The 17,563-nt window shown below is 43.7% G+C and overlaps 1 protein-coding gene across 1 annotated transcript in view; it reads right to left on the bottom strand.

Moving 5' to 3' along the window:
* Window positions 1-17,563, bottom strand: part of ARHGAP25 (Rho GTPase activating protein 25) — a 91,499-nt gene that overhangs the window by 37,712 nt on the left and 36,224 nt on the right. The window contains exons 2-4 of the mRNA XM_010367638.2: window positions 13,525-13,724; window positions 6,636-6,723; window positions 690-806 (exon numbers count right to left, since the gene is read on the bottom strand). Coding sequence (XP_010365940.1) covers window positions 690-806; window positions 6,636-6,723; window positions 13,525-13,724 — 405 coding nt within the window. The remainder of the gene's footprint in view (window positions 1-689; window positions 807-6,635; window positions 6,724-13,524; window positions 13,725-17,563) is intronic.

Here is a 17,563-nt window from a genome sequence, read left to right as displayed (position 1 = left end):
ATGTTTGTTAATTTCAGAAGGTTTTTGCATCTGTTTTCTTTAGTCAGGACCCTCCTCAAATGTGGAAACATCACCAGGATTCCCAGAGAGCTCTAATTCTTAAGTTGTGAAACCCAGAAAAGTGTTGAATGCTGAATTCACTGTACACCTGCAAGACTCCGGACACAATTCCTGAACCTTTCCCCAGTCTGATCATCCTTCTTTTGGACAGCAGCTTTGTTTTCCTGCGCTGACTTATGCAGCCTAACTTACGCTTTCAGCAGAGCTCTTGCCATCAGTTCCCAGAACCAGGCCGACTCGTGGTGCTGCGTGAGCCAGGGCTGCTGGGGACCCAGGGTCAGCTCATTCAACCCATTCATTTTACAGATGAGAGTACTTTGACCCAGAGAGGAGAAAGGACTACCTCCAGATATCATACACATTTACTCAGTGCAAAAGACTTGCCTTCCGTCCAGTTAATTTGGAGATAGCTCTTTGAGATGACCCAGGTGGCACAGGGGGTGGGAAGCTAGAAGCTCTGAGCCCACTTTTCCTCCACATTTGACAGAGGACTTGGCCATGGGCATGCAGATAACTGTTTTCTGGTTGTCTCCCTTGAGCACTGCTCAAGGAGCTATCACATCTGGAGCTACTTCCTACTTCCTGAGATGTCATAGGCACCTGCCCAGGAAAGCCTGCAGGGTCCTTACCTCCACAGGGTGTGCCAGCAACTCTCCTGAGGAATTTAACCCACTCCTCCATCTCTGCCTGGGAGCTGGCCATGAGGACATAGGAGTCCTGTCCCATGCGATTCTGGTCCCATGAGGCTGGAGGAAGAAGTAGCACTTGTGAAGGTCTTAGAGTGATAAGGGTATGAGAGCAAGGGGAAGGGAAGGGAACAAGACCTAAATTGATTTCTTGGTTCAGTGAATCACTACCAGCCAAACAACATAAATGCGTTGTCTAATTATCCTCAGTGGATCTGGATATCCGGGCACTCTTCAACTGTTTTTGCTGAAGCTCTAACTCTACAGACAAATCATTGAACACAATGGTTTGCAATTGGCGTAGCTGGGGCTGAGAGCTGCTTTCATTAAGAGGACAGAAGTCATTTCCTGCCAAAAGGAAGAGGAAGTTCGTGGTGCAGTTTCAGCATGGAGGAGACAATTCAGCCCATAAAAGTTAGAAGACTTTAGATCATCACGCCAGTCATGGATACTTTCCTAAGCTAGCCTTGAGCTCAGTTGCGGGGGTAGGGTAGGAGATGACAACCTCAGGTGGGAGTGACAGTGAGTACATATGTGCTTTTTTCACAAAATTCGTGCTTGGTGTTCATATTTCTGCTCTCCTGACCACACAAGACCTTGCAAATGTAGGTTCTCAATACTCAGTTAATGGATACATGAGACTTGTTAGAACTTTCTTTACCATTTTCACTTCAAACCTAAGATTATAGATAGGTGTAGTGTTTCCTCGGTTGGTGTTCTCAAATGGACAAAAAAGGTGGGAGAAATTGAAGGCAACAGAGAGCAGGGAGAAGGAGATGAAGGGAAAGAATGTGGGAAAGTGAAAACTAGGGAGAAAGAAGCAAGAGAGGGAAAAGAAGAGTATCAAATACAGGTCTTAGACCATGAAGTTAGTTAGTCAGATCTGAGACTTGAACTCTAACTTCATCCATGGACCTGCTTGCAAATGGAAATCCTCAAAGTTGGGATTTTCTTTAGTTGGTTAAAATAAAAAGGTCTTAGTGGGGACAAGAAAATAATAGTGATCCCTTTCAATTATGGGATACTATTAAATTTCAAAGTGCCTTTGTAAGCATCAACCCATTCTTCTCACAATGGCAGGCCATCTCCCTCAGAGAGCTTGTTCTAGCTGAGCAGTTGTGCCTAAACCTGTATTTCCCTGCAGGGCAGGAAAAGACTTTCAGATCTCCTTTGGTTCTGGTCTCTTGGACCTATCTTAATATCACTGAGCCTCACCTTCTTTCACCCTTTGGGATAACCTGATTCTGAATCCATCTTGTCATTGGGTCATCAGCTTTCTGACTGGAAGGCTCAGTCCATCTCAAGGCCCGGGGCATTGAGAGTATCCTGAGAATTGGGTGTTTTCAGAAGTAAAATGGTAAGTTAAAAATACTCAGGGAAGAATGAAAGGACCCTCTAGGAATTGCAATATCCCTTTGAAATAGAATAAGGAGTTAGTATTATTTCCATTTTATAGATAATAGAACTGAATCCCAGGGATGCAAAAGCACCAGTCCATCAGTATCCAGTGAGTTGCTGCCAAATGCAGGGCAAGTCTGTCAGTCTCCTTACTCCCATGAAAGATTCTACTGGCCCATATTGCTTCTAAATTTGACCTTGGACAAAATTTATCTGGTGTCTTTTCCCCTTCTCTCTCCACCATGCCTCGACTCCAGTCTACTATGCTGTTAAAACATGCCTTCTCAGTTTACCCTGAGTCCTGGGAGGTCCTTTTGTTCTGTCATGAGCAACCCCACTGGGAAACACCCAGGTCTCAAGATGTTCCTGAATGAAGAGGACTTCCATGGACTAATTCTTCTGGTTAGGAGAGCTGACGACCTGATGACAGGATGATTGAGAATCAGGTTGTACCAAAGGGTGAAATAATGTGAGGCTTGATGATATTAAGATAGGTCCAAGAGACAAGAACCAAAGGGGGTTTGAAAGGTTTCTGTTGTATTTGGGCATAATTGGGGTGCCAGGACAGACTTTCATTAAGAGGAATTGACCGACATTAATACAAAGCTCATGAACAGCAACTCTGACCTCAGGCACAATTTATCTGACTTAAACACAGCTTGTTCAATATGTGTTACCCATTGGGCTGTTTCTCTTGTTGGAAACGGACATCTCTTCTTTTCTTAATCTGCCTAAGGAACTCCTGTCCATTCTTTAAAACCCAACTCAAATGTTACCTTTTTTAGGGACCTTTCTTCCCCCTACTCCAAGTTGAGTGGGGAGTCCTTATTCTATTATCCCTTAATATCTTGTTCTTACCTCCATCACTGCAGTAGCTAAATTGTCGTGAGCAATAGTTTCCTTACTGGTGCAATGGAGATATTATTTAATATGTCCAAAACTGATGCCCTTACCCCCTATAACCTGAAAAAACTTGCTACGTGCACAAATCTCAGCAAATCCGTATTTTCCACTGTTTAGGCCAAAACTTTGGAGTCAATGTTGATTTCTTTTTCCCACATCCAATTAATTAGCAAATGAAGCCCTCCCTACCTTCAAAATGTGATCAGAAATTGCTTACTTCACAGCCCCTTCATCACTGCTATCTCTGATTTGGATTCTTGCAAAAGCCTCCTCACTGATCTCCTTGCTCTGCCCTTGCCCCTACTACTTACTTTTATTTTCAATTCAAAAGAATTTTAAAACATGAGTTATGTCATGTCACACCTCTGCTCAAAACGTTCCAGTGGCTTCCCATCCTTCTAGCAGAAAAGCTAGAGTTCTCACATTGCCTACAAGTGTCTATGAAATCTGTGCCCACCCCTGAGCAAATGTCCTATTTTTGTCTCCTGCCATCACTTCACTCTAACCACACTGGCCTCCTTAACCTTCCTTGAACATATGAAATAGGCTCAGAGCCTTTGCACTGGCAATTTCCACTTCCTGGAATGCTCTTCCTCCAGCTGTGCTCTTAGCTGACTCCCTCATTGCCTTCAGATCTGTGCCCAAAGGTTACCTTCTTAATGACACAAACTCTGCCGGCTCTGTTCACAATAACCAGTCAACCATCTCAGCCAGCACCTTCTCTCTCTCTGGTTTAATTTTCCCCATAATTGTTATCCTATCAGAAAAACTACATAATTTGCCCATATATTTGGTTTGCTGCTAGTCTCTTCCCACATAAGGTGCATGCAGGCTGCTTAGTTCTTTGCCACATTCCCAGTCCTGCAATAGTACTTGGCTCATAGGAGATGCTCAATGAATTTGTTGTATAAATGAGTGACAACAGATCATAAAGTGGTATGAGAAGTAAATGAGATAACATATGCAACAGAAGGAATAACCTCTTATCCCTGGTGATTCCCTGGGGTGGGAGGAGAATAGAGAGTTATTCTATGAAAGGTCAGTAGAGAGAGGGAAGCCTACCCTAAATTGTTGCCTGCCCCCAATTAAAAAAAAAAAAAAAAAAAAAAAAAAAAACTAGCATGACTACAATTAAAAGTTTCTGTGTGGTGTTTGTGCAAATAAAACTGGTGATCACAGAGAGAGGATCCTATCTAGGAAGCCCATTTCTTATACCAGCATTAGCTGCGGAGAATCATCTTGCAAAAGAGGATGATAAAAAGAGGAACTAAAAATTCTCTGTTATAACATGAAGGATGTCTCACTTTAGGGTTGGGCAGAACCTTGGAAGATGATGGTATCTTTATGAAAATGGTTTCCTATCTTATTATTACTTTAGAATTATTTGTCCTTATGAGATGTGTGTGGGGTATGTGTGTGTGTAAGAGAGAGAGAGAGGCTGGGTGCGGTGGCTCACGCCTATAATCCCAACACTCTGGGAGGCTGAGGCAGACGGATCACAAGGTCAGGAGTTGGAGACCATCCTGGCTAACATGGCAAAACCCCGTATCTACTAAAACTACAGAAACTTATCCGGGCGTGGCAGTGTGCGCCTGTAGTCCCAGCTGCTGGGGAGGCTGAGGCAGGAGAATGGCGTGAACCCGGGAGGCGAAGCTTGCAGTGAGCCAAGATTGCACCACTGCACTCCGGCCTGGGCAACAGAGCAATACTCTGTTTAAAAAAAAAAAAAAAAGAGAGAGAGAGAGAAAAAGAATCTGAGAATTCCTCTAGCAGGCCAGGAGACTGTTGCAAACATGAATGATAATGAGAGAACAAATCTTCCTCCTGCACTGGTATAGCAATTTAAAGAGTAGGTATTTTTGGTGCAAAGCCCACAGTGAATCTTTAGCTGGATCTCTCAGTAGGGTTACTCTAGATTGAAAACCCAGGCTTTAGGACACACATGTTACCATGGATGGTTGTGTCCCATGAATTGCACTGGGAGAGGCATCCTAAGAATAGAATAACCTCTGTGGAAAGGGAGAGAGATATTCCTAGTGAGGAGAGACTGAAAAAGCAGGCTTTCCTGCTTTTCCTCTGAAGAGAAAGAGAGGAAGATAGACCTTCAGATTAAAAAGCAAGGGAGGATGGGAACAGTGTCTCACATCTGTAATCCCAGCACTTCAGGAGGCTGAAGCAGGTGGATTGCCTGAGGTCAGGAGTTTGAGAGCAGCCTGGCCAACATGTGAAACCCTGTGTTTACTAAAAATACAAAAATTAACTGGGCATAATGGCATGCACCTCTAGTTCCAGCTACTTGGGAGGCTGAGGCAGGAGAATTGTTTGAACTGGGGAGGCAGAGGCTGCAGTGAGTCCAGATCGCACCACTGCCCTCCAGCCAGGGCAACAGAGCAAGACTCTGTCCCCACTTCAAAAAAACAAAAACAAAAACAAAACAAAACAAAAAAAAACAAGCAAGACAGTGCCCATGAGGGGACCATCTAGGAACTTAAAATTTTTTTTATTTGTATTCTGTAAATGGTCATAGCCAAGTTTAGGATTTTTTTTCTGCATTAAAATTATCTCTAGATTATTCCCAAATATCAAACACTGATATGACATGCACTGTATCAAATGCTTCATATTGATTTCCTTATTTAATACTCACTATCATCATTATTGTCCCCATTTTATAGACAAAAAATCAGAGGCAAGGAGAAATTAAGTAACCTCTTACACAAATAGTAAGTGCCAGGGTCAGGGCAGGCTGGCTCCAGACTGGACACTTCTAACCTCTATGCTATGCTGCCTTCTCCATCAACTTTCTTAAGCACACAGTCACCTTGTGTGAGTGGGAAGGAGAGGGGGAAGAAAAGAGGCACTCAGGGGCCGCGTGGCCTCCCCTGCTGTGGTCAGTACAACAGTAGCAGCAGGGCTACACAGTCAGATTAACCTCTAGTCCCGGAGCCCCTGGCAGGGCTAGGGCTACCATAGGAGCAAGAGACAGGAAGAAGGGTGGAAGCATCTCAGCATGGCAGATTCAGGAGCATGACCCAAACTCCCCTTGTTCCAAATGCATTCGAGGAAGGAAACTCTTGATTTGAAAGAGGCACCCTCCAATGTGCCAATCATGTGTGCAATGGTGAGATGCAACGGGTGGAACCATCTGAGGCTGCTGACTTTTTATAATTTTTGACCCTTTGAAATGGCAATTTCACATGGTGTCATTTACATTTTGACTGTTAAATTTAATGACCTACTCACCTTCTAGACTGAGATCATTTTAGTGAGTAGAGAAGGTGCACTTTTCATGTCAGTGGCTCAGTGCCTTGTACAGTACCTAGCTCCTAGCACACACTCATGAAATGCTTACAGAGTTGAACAAAATGCTCACTTACTTATTTCATGGGCATTGTTCAAGCACTTGATACTAGTTAATAAACTGCAATAGCTTCATTAACTGTATACAGAACCACTGTGGGCTCTCAATAGGCTGGTTGGTTAGTTAGTTGAATGAGTCTCCAAATATAGCTTTGACTTCTAGAATGCAGAAGTAAAATGGGAACTTTACTTCTGCACTGCACCTCTGTCCTACCTGTTGTGGCCTACCTGGAATGATTTCAAAGACAAACTTCCCAGCTTCTTCGGGGTTTGTGGCGATCTCCTTGATTGTACTTCCTGGTAGATGCATGCAGCCCTGAAAGATGAAAAGTCAGGCCTTAAGGATAAACAGCAATTTAACACCTATAAACTAAAATTGAGTTGGAGAACAGGTAGGATAATGATGGGATGGGGAGGAGAGTAGGAGGGTAGGGACACGGGAAGCTAGCTTCCCAGTTTTAATGGGGCCCCTTCTGCTGCTCAGGCCTCGGGCAAATTAAAGGACAGCTATTCCAGAGCAAACCAGATGCCCAGAGAAAGACAAGGTTCTGATATAAGAATAAGCTAAGAGAGTTCCATCACCAATATTTGCCTCTTCCCACTTTTCCAAGGACCCAACTACATGGTCAAACGAGACACTTGGTCTTTGTGAAGGCAATGCTGAGGCTGGGGAGACCATACTGCCTGCCAGGCTGCCAGAGGGGTTCAGGGAGGACTGAACCACTCAGGTCACCATTTGAGGGGATGGGGTATTGAGTAGCAGGTGCCTGCATCTTCACTAACCACCTCGAATGTATTATTCATTTAGTCCTTCCAGCAGGCCTCCAAGCAAAGTATCATTATGCACATTTTATAGGTGAGGAAAAGAGATCAGAAAGCTTCTGTAATCTACCCAAAGTCATAGAGCTATTAAGTGCCAGAATAGTAGTTAATCTCAGAAGTCAGTTGAAAGCTAGCGCTCTTCACCATCAAAGCTGAGGTGGTGGGAAATGGTCCCACCACCAAGCTCAGATCTATGAAGGGTGACTGAGGGTTTAATAGGATTTGTGACCTCTTATACATGGATATATTATCAGAAAAACAAGCCACTTCTACCATGTGTGTGCATGGTGCTATATCACTTACAGTGCATTTCACTTGGGATAATTTTTTTTTATTTTTTTTTTGAGATGGAGTCTCGCTCTGTTGCCCAGGCTGGAGTGCAGTGGCGTGATCTCAGCTCACTGCAACCTCTGCCTCCTGGTTCAAGTGATTCTCCTGTCTCAGTCTTTCGAGTATCTGGCACTACAGGCGCCTGCCACCATGTCTGGCTAATTTTTTATATTTTTTTTAGTGGAGACGGGGTTTCACAGTGTTAGCCAGGATGGTCTCGATCTCCTGACCTTGTGATCCGCCCACCTCAGCCTCCCAAAGTTCTAGGATTACAGGCGTGAGCCACCGCGCCTGGCCCACTTGAGATAATTCATTAGACCCCTACAACAGCTCCATATCCAGAGCACAGCAAGATTTATCACTGCCACTTTGCAGATGAGGAAACTGACACTTTGAACGTCTAAATGACTGCACAAAATGACATAGTTAATGTGCACTGGATCTAGTTATTCAAGATTTATACCTCACTGGCTGTTGAAGGTAGCAGGGCTGGTTCTGAGTTGAGTAAACACACATGTCTTTATTTCAAAACAAAGTATGGATGGAGACGACTGGTGGCAGAGAACACTATAAAGGCAAAAGAGTCTTAAGGAAATCTCAGAAGTAAGATCCACTCAGGAGCCTAAGAGAATAAATGTTTCTTGAGGATCTAGAAATAAAAATGCCTAAGACTGAGAGAGAACAAGACAAAAAGGAAGACGAGGAGGAGGGAAAGGAACACAAAGGGCAGGAGAAGGAAGAGAAGAAAGAACAAATGGGAGGAGAATGAGGATGAAAGACAAGGAAGGGGAGAAGGGGGAAGGGGAAGGAGGAGAAGAAAAAGCAAATCGGTCTAGAAAATGGAATTCTGCAATTCCTCTACATTCCTCTAATTTTATTATTTAAAAATAACCTCCACCTACATGGTCCTCACCATCTTTAATAAATCACATCAATGCCTTCAGAAAAAATGACCCTGAGGTTGTGCTGCTGAGCTACTTTGGATGAGTTATGGCGCCAGAATAAAAGGCCTTGTTGCTTTTAGACAGGACAGAGCACTGTCTGGTAAGGAGAGAAGGAAAGGACAATTGCAGAGGTGTCTGCCTCCCCTAAGTACCTCTCTAAACTGTCATTTGGTACCCAAAATCATTTCATCAGAAATGGTAACAATAAAATACTAAAAATATACATGCCATGTATTGAGCAGTCCCAAAGTGTCTAACTCCCTGCTAATTGCCCTGAATATATCAGCACATCTAATCTTCATAAGAAGTCTAGGAGGGAAGGACTGTTATTCTCCCCCATTAGAGAAAGGAAGAAGTAAAGCTCAACGAAGTTAATTAGCTGACCCAGGATCACAAAAGCTAGATAATACGAAATCTATGATTCCAGCCTCAGTCAGTGTGATTCCAGAATTACAAATAAGGCTTCACTTACAAGTCCCACTTGCTGAGAGAAGTAACAATCAGAGTTAAACACGTTCACACCAAGGTGTAAATGACTAATTCCTCCCACTCAGCATGAGAGCCTTGAACTTCATAAATGGCAAGAGGAAGGCAAGTAAGAGGAAGAGACACCAGTAGGGGTGAGGATGGGGACACTGATGGGGAAGGAAGAACTGTTCGAGGAAGGGAAGGGCCCAAGTTGCCCAGAGCCACTTTCATGTACTTAGCAAGTTGACTGAGGTGGACTCTGTATAAAGATGGAAGGATGGAAAGGTTTATGCAGGAGACCACAAGTCCTTCAGCAGTAAAGCAACGGAGACAGCTATGGCAGTGAGGTGCCAGAATATCTAGAATTCTCTAGCTATAACATTTAAATCTATTATAAATTCAGGTAGAACTACATTTTAGCCCAACTCCTTGTTAAAGCATTTTTCAAAATGTTTATATTGGCTCATGAGAACTTAACTGTTACATTTTAAGCCAGTTAAATACAGCTATTACTAAAATTTAAATTCTATAAGCTTACAATGAGATATTTTCTACTAAAAAGGTGAAGATACCTAAATTTTACAACTTTCTGATTCTTTACTATATTTTGCTATCATTTCTGCCGTTGTGGTTACTTCCACCTATTCTATCTGCGTGGTGGAAATCCTATACAATGTGGTTCTATAGTATGTCTCTTCTCAACTCTGAGTTCAGTGATATCACGTTGGTAGCTTGCATCAGTCATGATGGGAGCATCTGCTGCACAGAAATTAGCAAATGTTGCACTTCAATCAACTCTCCCATCAGAGGGCCCATTGTTAACTATTTACCGGCATGCCGCTGATAGACAACCACTTGTGGCGATGCCTCGGAAAACAGGCAGATGAGACAATGGGACCACGGGTCTACCCTACTACTAGGATTGTCTGAGACCATCATTGTAACAGAAACTTGAGGGCAATAAGCTGAGATTCTGTTCGAAACAATTTCCCTGACAAAGAACTTTCTAGAATGGTTTATATAAAGCTGGTTGATGGACTTACACAGCCTTATACTGTTAAAACCGGACAGGATCTGAGAACTCAAAGAAAAAATGCACAGACTGCCTTCTATAGGGCCACAGGATTCCTCAAAAGCACATACAGGAAAGTCTATCATACACAGTTCCATAATTTATTTACATTCTCCTTTGTCGGACGCTAGGTCCAATGTTTCTCATTATAAATAGCATTTAATATTCTTATTATTTCTTTTGGCACTTCATAGACCCAGAATCACTGTGTCTAAGGGTATGACAATTTTTTGTGTTTAGTAAATCTGGCCAAATAACTTTTTTGAAAGGTTGTACCAACCGACGCACACATCATCAGTGTAAGTGAGAGCCCTTACGCCTGATGGTTCCAAGATTATTGTGATGTTTCTGTTTTTTGGTATCTTGGGGGATAGGATGTTTGTGTGCATTCTTTTTAAATTTACAACTATTATACTTAAATTATAAAAATATTTTTAAAGAAACATTTAAAATTGTATGTGTAACCCCAGTATTCAGAGATAACCATGGTTAATACTTCTGTGTATGTCTTTCTAGACCTTTTTCTATAAATACAGATTCATGATATTTTTTCCAAGAATGGGATTAGTATACACATCACCTTCTGTTGTAAAGTGTTTTTCAAAGACAATATTATGGACATCTTTCTATATCAAAAAGTATTAATTAGGAGCATCAATGTCTGAATTGTATTTTATTGTATAGACATGCAAATGTAGCCTAATATAAGTTAGCCTCTACCACTGGGCATTGTTGTCATATCACTAATATAAACAATGCTGTGGGGAATCTACTTAATTAATGCTTGTGATAATAGTATAGACATCAGCCCAAATTCCTAACAGTGGAAAATTGATTAAATAAATTATAGAACATTCATATAATAGATTGTTTTGATATAACTAAGAATATTATAGAGGCATATTTAGTGTTGGGGCCAATATTCATGAAGTATTTTTAATTTTTTCATTAAATAATATTTATTATACTAATTTTGCATTTACAATAGATGAGTTCCTAAATACATACGCATAGGGAAGGTTGAAAGTAGAGGGGATGTAGGTGGCTATTTCTTACTGATGGGATTGAGAATAATTTTTAAAGCTTTTGTAATCAAACTACACATATCAACACACAGTAAAATACACTATTCTTTCTAAGAAATTATTATTTTATTCCTAAAGGTTTTATTTTTCTATTTTTCATATCTGAAATTAGTGTTGGATTTTATCAATGCATTTTTCAGCCATCTATTGAAGGGTTGTGTGGTTTTGCTTACTTGACATATTGATCTGATGTATTACATCAATAGATCTCCTCAAAATAAATTATCCTTGTCATCCTAGAAGTGTTACCTAATTATCTCAGGCTAATTTAGTCCTGAGAAGGCTTTGGGTTTCTTCCTCCCAGAAGAGGAGAAGCAAGAACCTTCAGGTATTTATTTTGCCCTTTGACATCAGTTTATGTTTTTACAAAACGGTTTTTCACACCTGCTTTATATCATTTGATCCTGTGACAAATGCAGGCCAGGTAGTATTGTCTGATTTTATAAAAGAATAAAGAGGGGTTCAGAAAAATTAAATAATTACAGGGCCAAACAGTGGTGGAGCCAGGAAAACAACACATCCTTTGATATAAAGTGCGTCTCACCCTCTACACTTCATGGAAACACACTCAGCTGCCCCTTTCATTGATTTGGGGTGGCCACACCTTATTGCCGTCTCCCTTACACTCTGCAGATAGGAAGACTTCCTCCATCGTCTTAAGACATCAACTGCCATCTTAGCCTGGAATTGCTTGGCTTTAATAAGGTCTGGGGTGTTTATAAAGAGAAGGAAGGCTGGTTACCATGGACAGAACACTAGGCAAGAGCCCAGTCTGTGGTGGGATCCCTGTGATCCTCCTCTGGCCTCTGCAGTGACAGACACTCAGAATTCGGAGCCCTTAAGTGGAGGAACTGGTTAACCGAGTCCTGCTGATGTGTAATGGATTCTCAAGCCTGCCCTTAAAGAAAACTGTCCTCTTCCAAAATGACCTTTTCACTTTGGTCCCATCCACCCCCAATATCTACACATTTCTTGTCCTCACCTTTCTCGGGATTTTGTTCTGACTCCAGAAGGTTCTAGAGTCGGTCTTCCCGAATAAGCTCCTTCTGGCCAAACCCATACTTCCATCTCCACAGACATGAGTTCTAGGTGGGTGACCAACTGTGCTGGATGCCCTGAGACATGCAGTTTGCACCTGGGGTCCTGGGGTAATCGTTCAGAGCATCCTTTATTCTCGCACACCACAATGGCCAAAAAAGCAATGAGGTTGGCCGAGAGACCTAGGCCCAAGATTTAGGATTAAAGCCCATTCTCACAGCCTTATCCACTGCATCAGGAAATCCTGTTTGCTCTGCTTTCAAAGTATATCCAGAAGCTGACCATTTTCCTCCAGCCCACAACTCCCACTGAGCCCCTAAACATCATAACCCCTTACCTAGATTACTTGAGTCTTCCCCCTTCTCTATTTTTGAGCACAGTAGCTAGAGCTGTCTTTTTACAATTTAAACCAAACACTGTCACTCTTTGCTCAGAGCCCTGCAATGCCTCCCTGTGGCCCCTCAGTGTGAATGCTCAGGTCCTTACCGTGGCTGGCAGTGCCCCAGCAGTCTGTGCCCCTGACCCCTGACTGCCCTCTTGCTTCTCAGACCTCATCCCCTTTGATTCCTACCTGCTAGTTCTGCTCCCACCACAGTGCCCTCCTTGCAATTCCCCATCCAGGCCAGACACGCTCCCTTTGGGGCCTTAGCACCAGCTGTTCTCTCTCTGCCTGGAACACTCTTTCCCCCAGAGATCTACCCAGCGTATTCCCTCTCCTCTTTAGTTTTGATCCCAGTGTCACCCGCTTCATGAGGTCATTTGACCATTCTTTTAAAAATTACATCTTCCCTTAACTATTGACACCTGCTAGCTCATCCTATTTTTTTCTCATAGAACTAATATTTTCCTAACAAATTACATACTTTCCTTATTTGTTATGCTTATATGTCTTTTCCTCCATATTCTAAGTTGCATATGGGAGAGATTTTTATCTGTTTTGCTCATAGTTTATTTCAAGTACCTAGAACAGTGTCTGGCATATAATAAATGCTCAGTAAATACTTACTGAACAAACAAATCAATGAGTCCCACAATCAGTTTTCCTGAACCCAAATCCACTCTCTCTGAACCCTTGACTGAGTGTCACCACCATCACCGCCCTGTTGCCGGTCTTGACTTAGAGCCATGTGTAGGAAACTCCACAATGCCCATCCTGGGGCTTCCTAGAGGACCACTCTGTCATCTTTGCAACTCAGTTTATGTATCTAGAAAATGGTGTAAAGGAAAAAGCAATTTCCTTTCCAATGGGTGTGTCTGGTCCTATTGAGAAGGCCCCTGTGAGTTTAAATGCAATCCCAGCGGACTCCAGGCCCGCCTCCTCCATGCCTTATGAACGGGACAAACAGCCTGGCTGGTACCTGGGGCTTCGTGTCCTCTTCATCCTTGTAGTAGCAGAGCTGCTGCGCCCTCAGCACAAAGTACCTCTGCTGCCAGTTCTTCACGATGGACCTCTGCTTCTTCAGCCAGCCCATCTTGATGGGCCTCTCCAGCGGGTTGGGGGTGGACGATGGATGGAAGGCCGCCATCTGCTCGCCAGTCATCACACTCCTTGACCGAGCTATAGAGAGGAACAGACAGGCCGACTGACTGAGGGACATGGGGCAGTCAGCAAAGAGTGGGCGGAGAGGAGGGAGGAACCCCAGAGGGGCTGAGAAGCGAGGGGGGCACGACAGCCAGGTCCAGTTCAGGGGTCCAGATCTGAGCCAGAGAAAGTCCCCCCTGAGCCAGAGAAGCAGCCGAGGGGCCAGCTCCCGGTCAGGGCCAGGCCAAGAACAAAACCCAGGCGGCGGCCAGTGGCCTGGTGCACAGGCAGTCCGGCACCGCGGCGGGCCCCGTCATTCTGCAAAGCGAAAGGTTGGCTGGAGCCTTCTGAAGAGGAAGTGGCCACAGCATCTGACAAAAGGTGCTTCCTTTTTCCTGCGTGGGAGTCAGTATCTGACAAGAGAGAGGAGAAAATAATGCCTCACTCTGAAGGCTCGGGGTGAGTCCCACGCAGCTGCAGAGGCCGCCGGAAGCTGCCTGGGCACTCTTCCACAGCGGCCGGCTAGAGGAGGGGCCACACGCCACAAGCTGTGCTAGCTCCGACCTCGCTGTCGAAAGCAGGCCTCCTCCAGCGGACCCCACTCAAACCCCAGCCCCCGGCCACAGGGCCAGCCTGCAGGGAACTGGCACCTTCTGAATTCTCCTGCCCAGTGCCATTCTGTCCCCTGTCCATGGAGAGTATCCCAGCCCTTTATGCTGTACAAGGAGCTCGCTGCTGCTGCCTTCCCATTACCTTTACAGTTAGGTTGTCACTGCCAATAGAACTCAGAAGCAGGATTTGAAGCCAGAGCCCCTTGAACCTGATGCATGGTATAATTGTCTTTTATTTTCACACAGGAAGTCTGCCTGTCATTTGATTAAGTCCAGCCTGTACCTCCACATCTTGTCTCCATGGTAACTTCCACCCAGGGCCACTCTCTCCTTTCCTTCCCTAGGCAGCGCTCCATCAATCATCCTGGTCCTCATTCAACACTTCCTTCTGAGCCCCACCTTCCTTCTTTCCCAGCCAGTTCAACGATGCCCTTGTCTCCTTGGATTGTGCTGCCCTCCACACTTGCTAATACCCAGTGTCTGCACCCCTCTCCTTCTGCCAAGTGTTGCTGGAGGAAGGCTCCATCTTCCAACCCCCTTTTTCAGGTTTTATCCGTCCCTGAACCACTCACGACACAGCTAAACTAAGTCATCAACTCTACTCTCACCCCATTTCATTTCACCTGATTGGAGACTAGTTCTACCTTTCCTGACTTTTTGACAGTGGATAAATTATGCATCTCTGAGCCTCGGCTTCCTCACTTGCTAAATTAGGATAATAATACTTCCTAGTTTGTGGAATTGTTGTAGAGATTAAACAAACATATGCAAACCACTTAGCACAGTCCCTGGTCAAAGGTAAGTATATGCTACTCTTACTATTTTTATCAACAGATGACTTTACTTCCTACTAAAAGGATGGGGGTCATCACTGAGAGCTTCTTCAACTTCCCTCTTCACTTGAAAATGTCATTCCATCATCAAGCTTCCTCTCTTTCTTCTTTTCTATCTTTAATGCATTAAATTGCCAACACCTCCTCATTGATTTTCAAAAATACATTCAAGGGGTACATATGCTGGTTTGTTACATGAGTCCATTGCATAATGGTGGGGATTGGGTTTCTAGTGTACCCATCGCCCAAATATTGTAACCAACAGGTAATTTTTCAATCCTCACCTCCCTCCTGCCTTCCCCATTTTTGGAGTCCTCAGTGCCTATTATTCCCAACTTTATGTCCATGTATACCTATTGTTTAGCTCCCACTTATAAATAAGAACATGGGATATTTGATTTTCTGTTTTTGAGTTAGTTAGGATAAATAGCCTCCAGCTCCATCCATGTTGCTGCAAAGGACAGAATTTCATTCTTTCTGATTCCATTATTTCTATCTCCTTCTATGCCTGTGATTCTCAGTCTTTATAGTCATGGCATACTTTCAAACACCAGAGTTTTATATGATATTACAGAGTCTTTCTGTAGCTATCTCCAATTGTATCTAGAGTTATCACCCTATTTCCACATTTCACCCTTCTGTCCAATATTGCTGTCTGAAGAGGACTTCACTGTAACTGGGCTCCCTTGACCTTCACAAGGGGTCTGAGTTCCCATAATATACCCTTATACCTGGTTCCATCTGGCAGTCACTTCTTACCTCCCACCAACGACCTGGTGAGGTCATACTAGGTTGTATCCCAGGTTGCAAGACGTATTTGATTCAGCTTCCCATTGGACAGACATCATCACAAGAGTGCTTATACTCAGATATAGAAAAGGTAATTTGATATTTTGATGACAATTTGGTAGCTTGCTTACAAAGGATTTGCTTTATATCAGGGTGTCTTAGCAGCCCAGTTAAGAACTTTATCTGAGATCTTGATCCTCAGTTACTTGCTATCTTCAAGGCCTTCTATCTGTAATTAATCACTTGCTCTAAGGCTGTGGAAATGATCCCAAAGGAACTACAGAAAGATGTTGGCAGAATACAATGGAGAGGAGGAAATTTGATGGACTGTGTACAGCTCTGTATCTCTGTAAGTCAGAGACTGTACCTTGCAAGAACTCTTATCTGTCCTAGAAAGAGGGCAGACAGTAGGCAAAAATGAAAAAGGTAGTTTACACACAAAACTTTTGGAGAAAATCAAAGAGTGATTTATTCCAGCAGATGCAGAGGCATTCTCCCCCACCTCAGTAGCCTCAGTGAACTCCATCCCAGTGTGGCTTTTGTGACCATCCAACTGAAGCAACATCAGATATGAGAGGGAGGACCCCCTTCTAGCAGTGGCATATGAGGAACCTTTACTTGGCTTCTGGGGTGATGCTATCAAATGGAGCCAACTCAGGAGTAGGGGAAAACAGGGAGGTGCCACATGGTGGCTAGAAGGACTCAGGCCCCTTGGGCCACCCCCAGAGGCCCACAGACATTGTTAGGACCACAGTGGGGGTTAGGTGAAACTGGAAGTCTCCAACAGCATTGAAGAAGTGGGGAGGGGTTAGGAGAAGAAAAAAAGATACTACAGATTGGAGAGAATTCACTCAGCATAGAAGAAATTAGTTGCTGATATTTTGTTCATAGTTTTGTGAAATGCTTCATGCTTTGTTGTGGCAAAAACAGCTATAACAAAAACAAACAAACAAAAAACCCTCCTAGGAGCACGTGTGCATTGCAAGAATGACCTGGCAAAGGCAGGAATAAGTGCGAGGATCTTATGTTCCCAGACCTGCCCAAGAAAACCTTTGATGCCCTTGTGACAGAAAGGCAACCACCTTGTCTGCCTACATCTGATCAAGGCTCTGCCTGGTCATGTTTTATATCCATAAATGATACTACTCACTCTACATCCAACCAGTGTTTCTTTAGTGCCTGTTAACATCCCACCATACTTGATGTAACTATGGGAAATGGGCCACCTGTTACAAGTTAGAGAGTGGGGATAGCTCAGTATAAACTTCCGCACTGCTGGAATTAGGCCCAAACCCTGGGGGTAGGGAGACAGCTGGGGACTCAGATGAGCTAGGGATTAAGCAGGGGCACTTTCCATCCCATGTGCAGCGCCATCTCCCTCCTTAGCCCACAGTGTTGCTCACCAGCCAGGCCTAGCATGAGATGATTAAAATAGCTGAGGAGAAAGTCTGGGGGCCTTGAGTTTGTCTTGGTTTTGATGAACTTTCCTTGTTAGGTTCTTTGAACAGTCTCTCTTCTTCGTGGGTGTGACTTGTTCCGGATAAAGTAAACAAAGAGATCTGTTACTATTAATGGAGTTGTTTCTCATAATGAAAAGAATAACCATGATAAGCTTCACTTGTGAGCCAGTCATTGTACCCCG

This window comes from Rhinopithecus roxellana, chromosome 17 (genome assembly GCF_007565055.1).
Source record: "Rhinopithecus roxellana isolate Shanxi Qingling chromosome 17, ASM756505v1, whole genome shotgun sequence".
Taxonomy (NCBI): domain Eukaryota; kingdom Metazoa; phylum Chordata; class Mammalia; order Primates; family Cercopithecidae; genus Rhinopithecus; species Rhinopithecus roxellana.
Note: the sequence above shows the minus strand (reverse complement) of the source record. Positions and strands in the feature narration are given on the sequence as shown.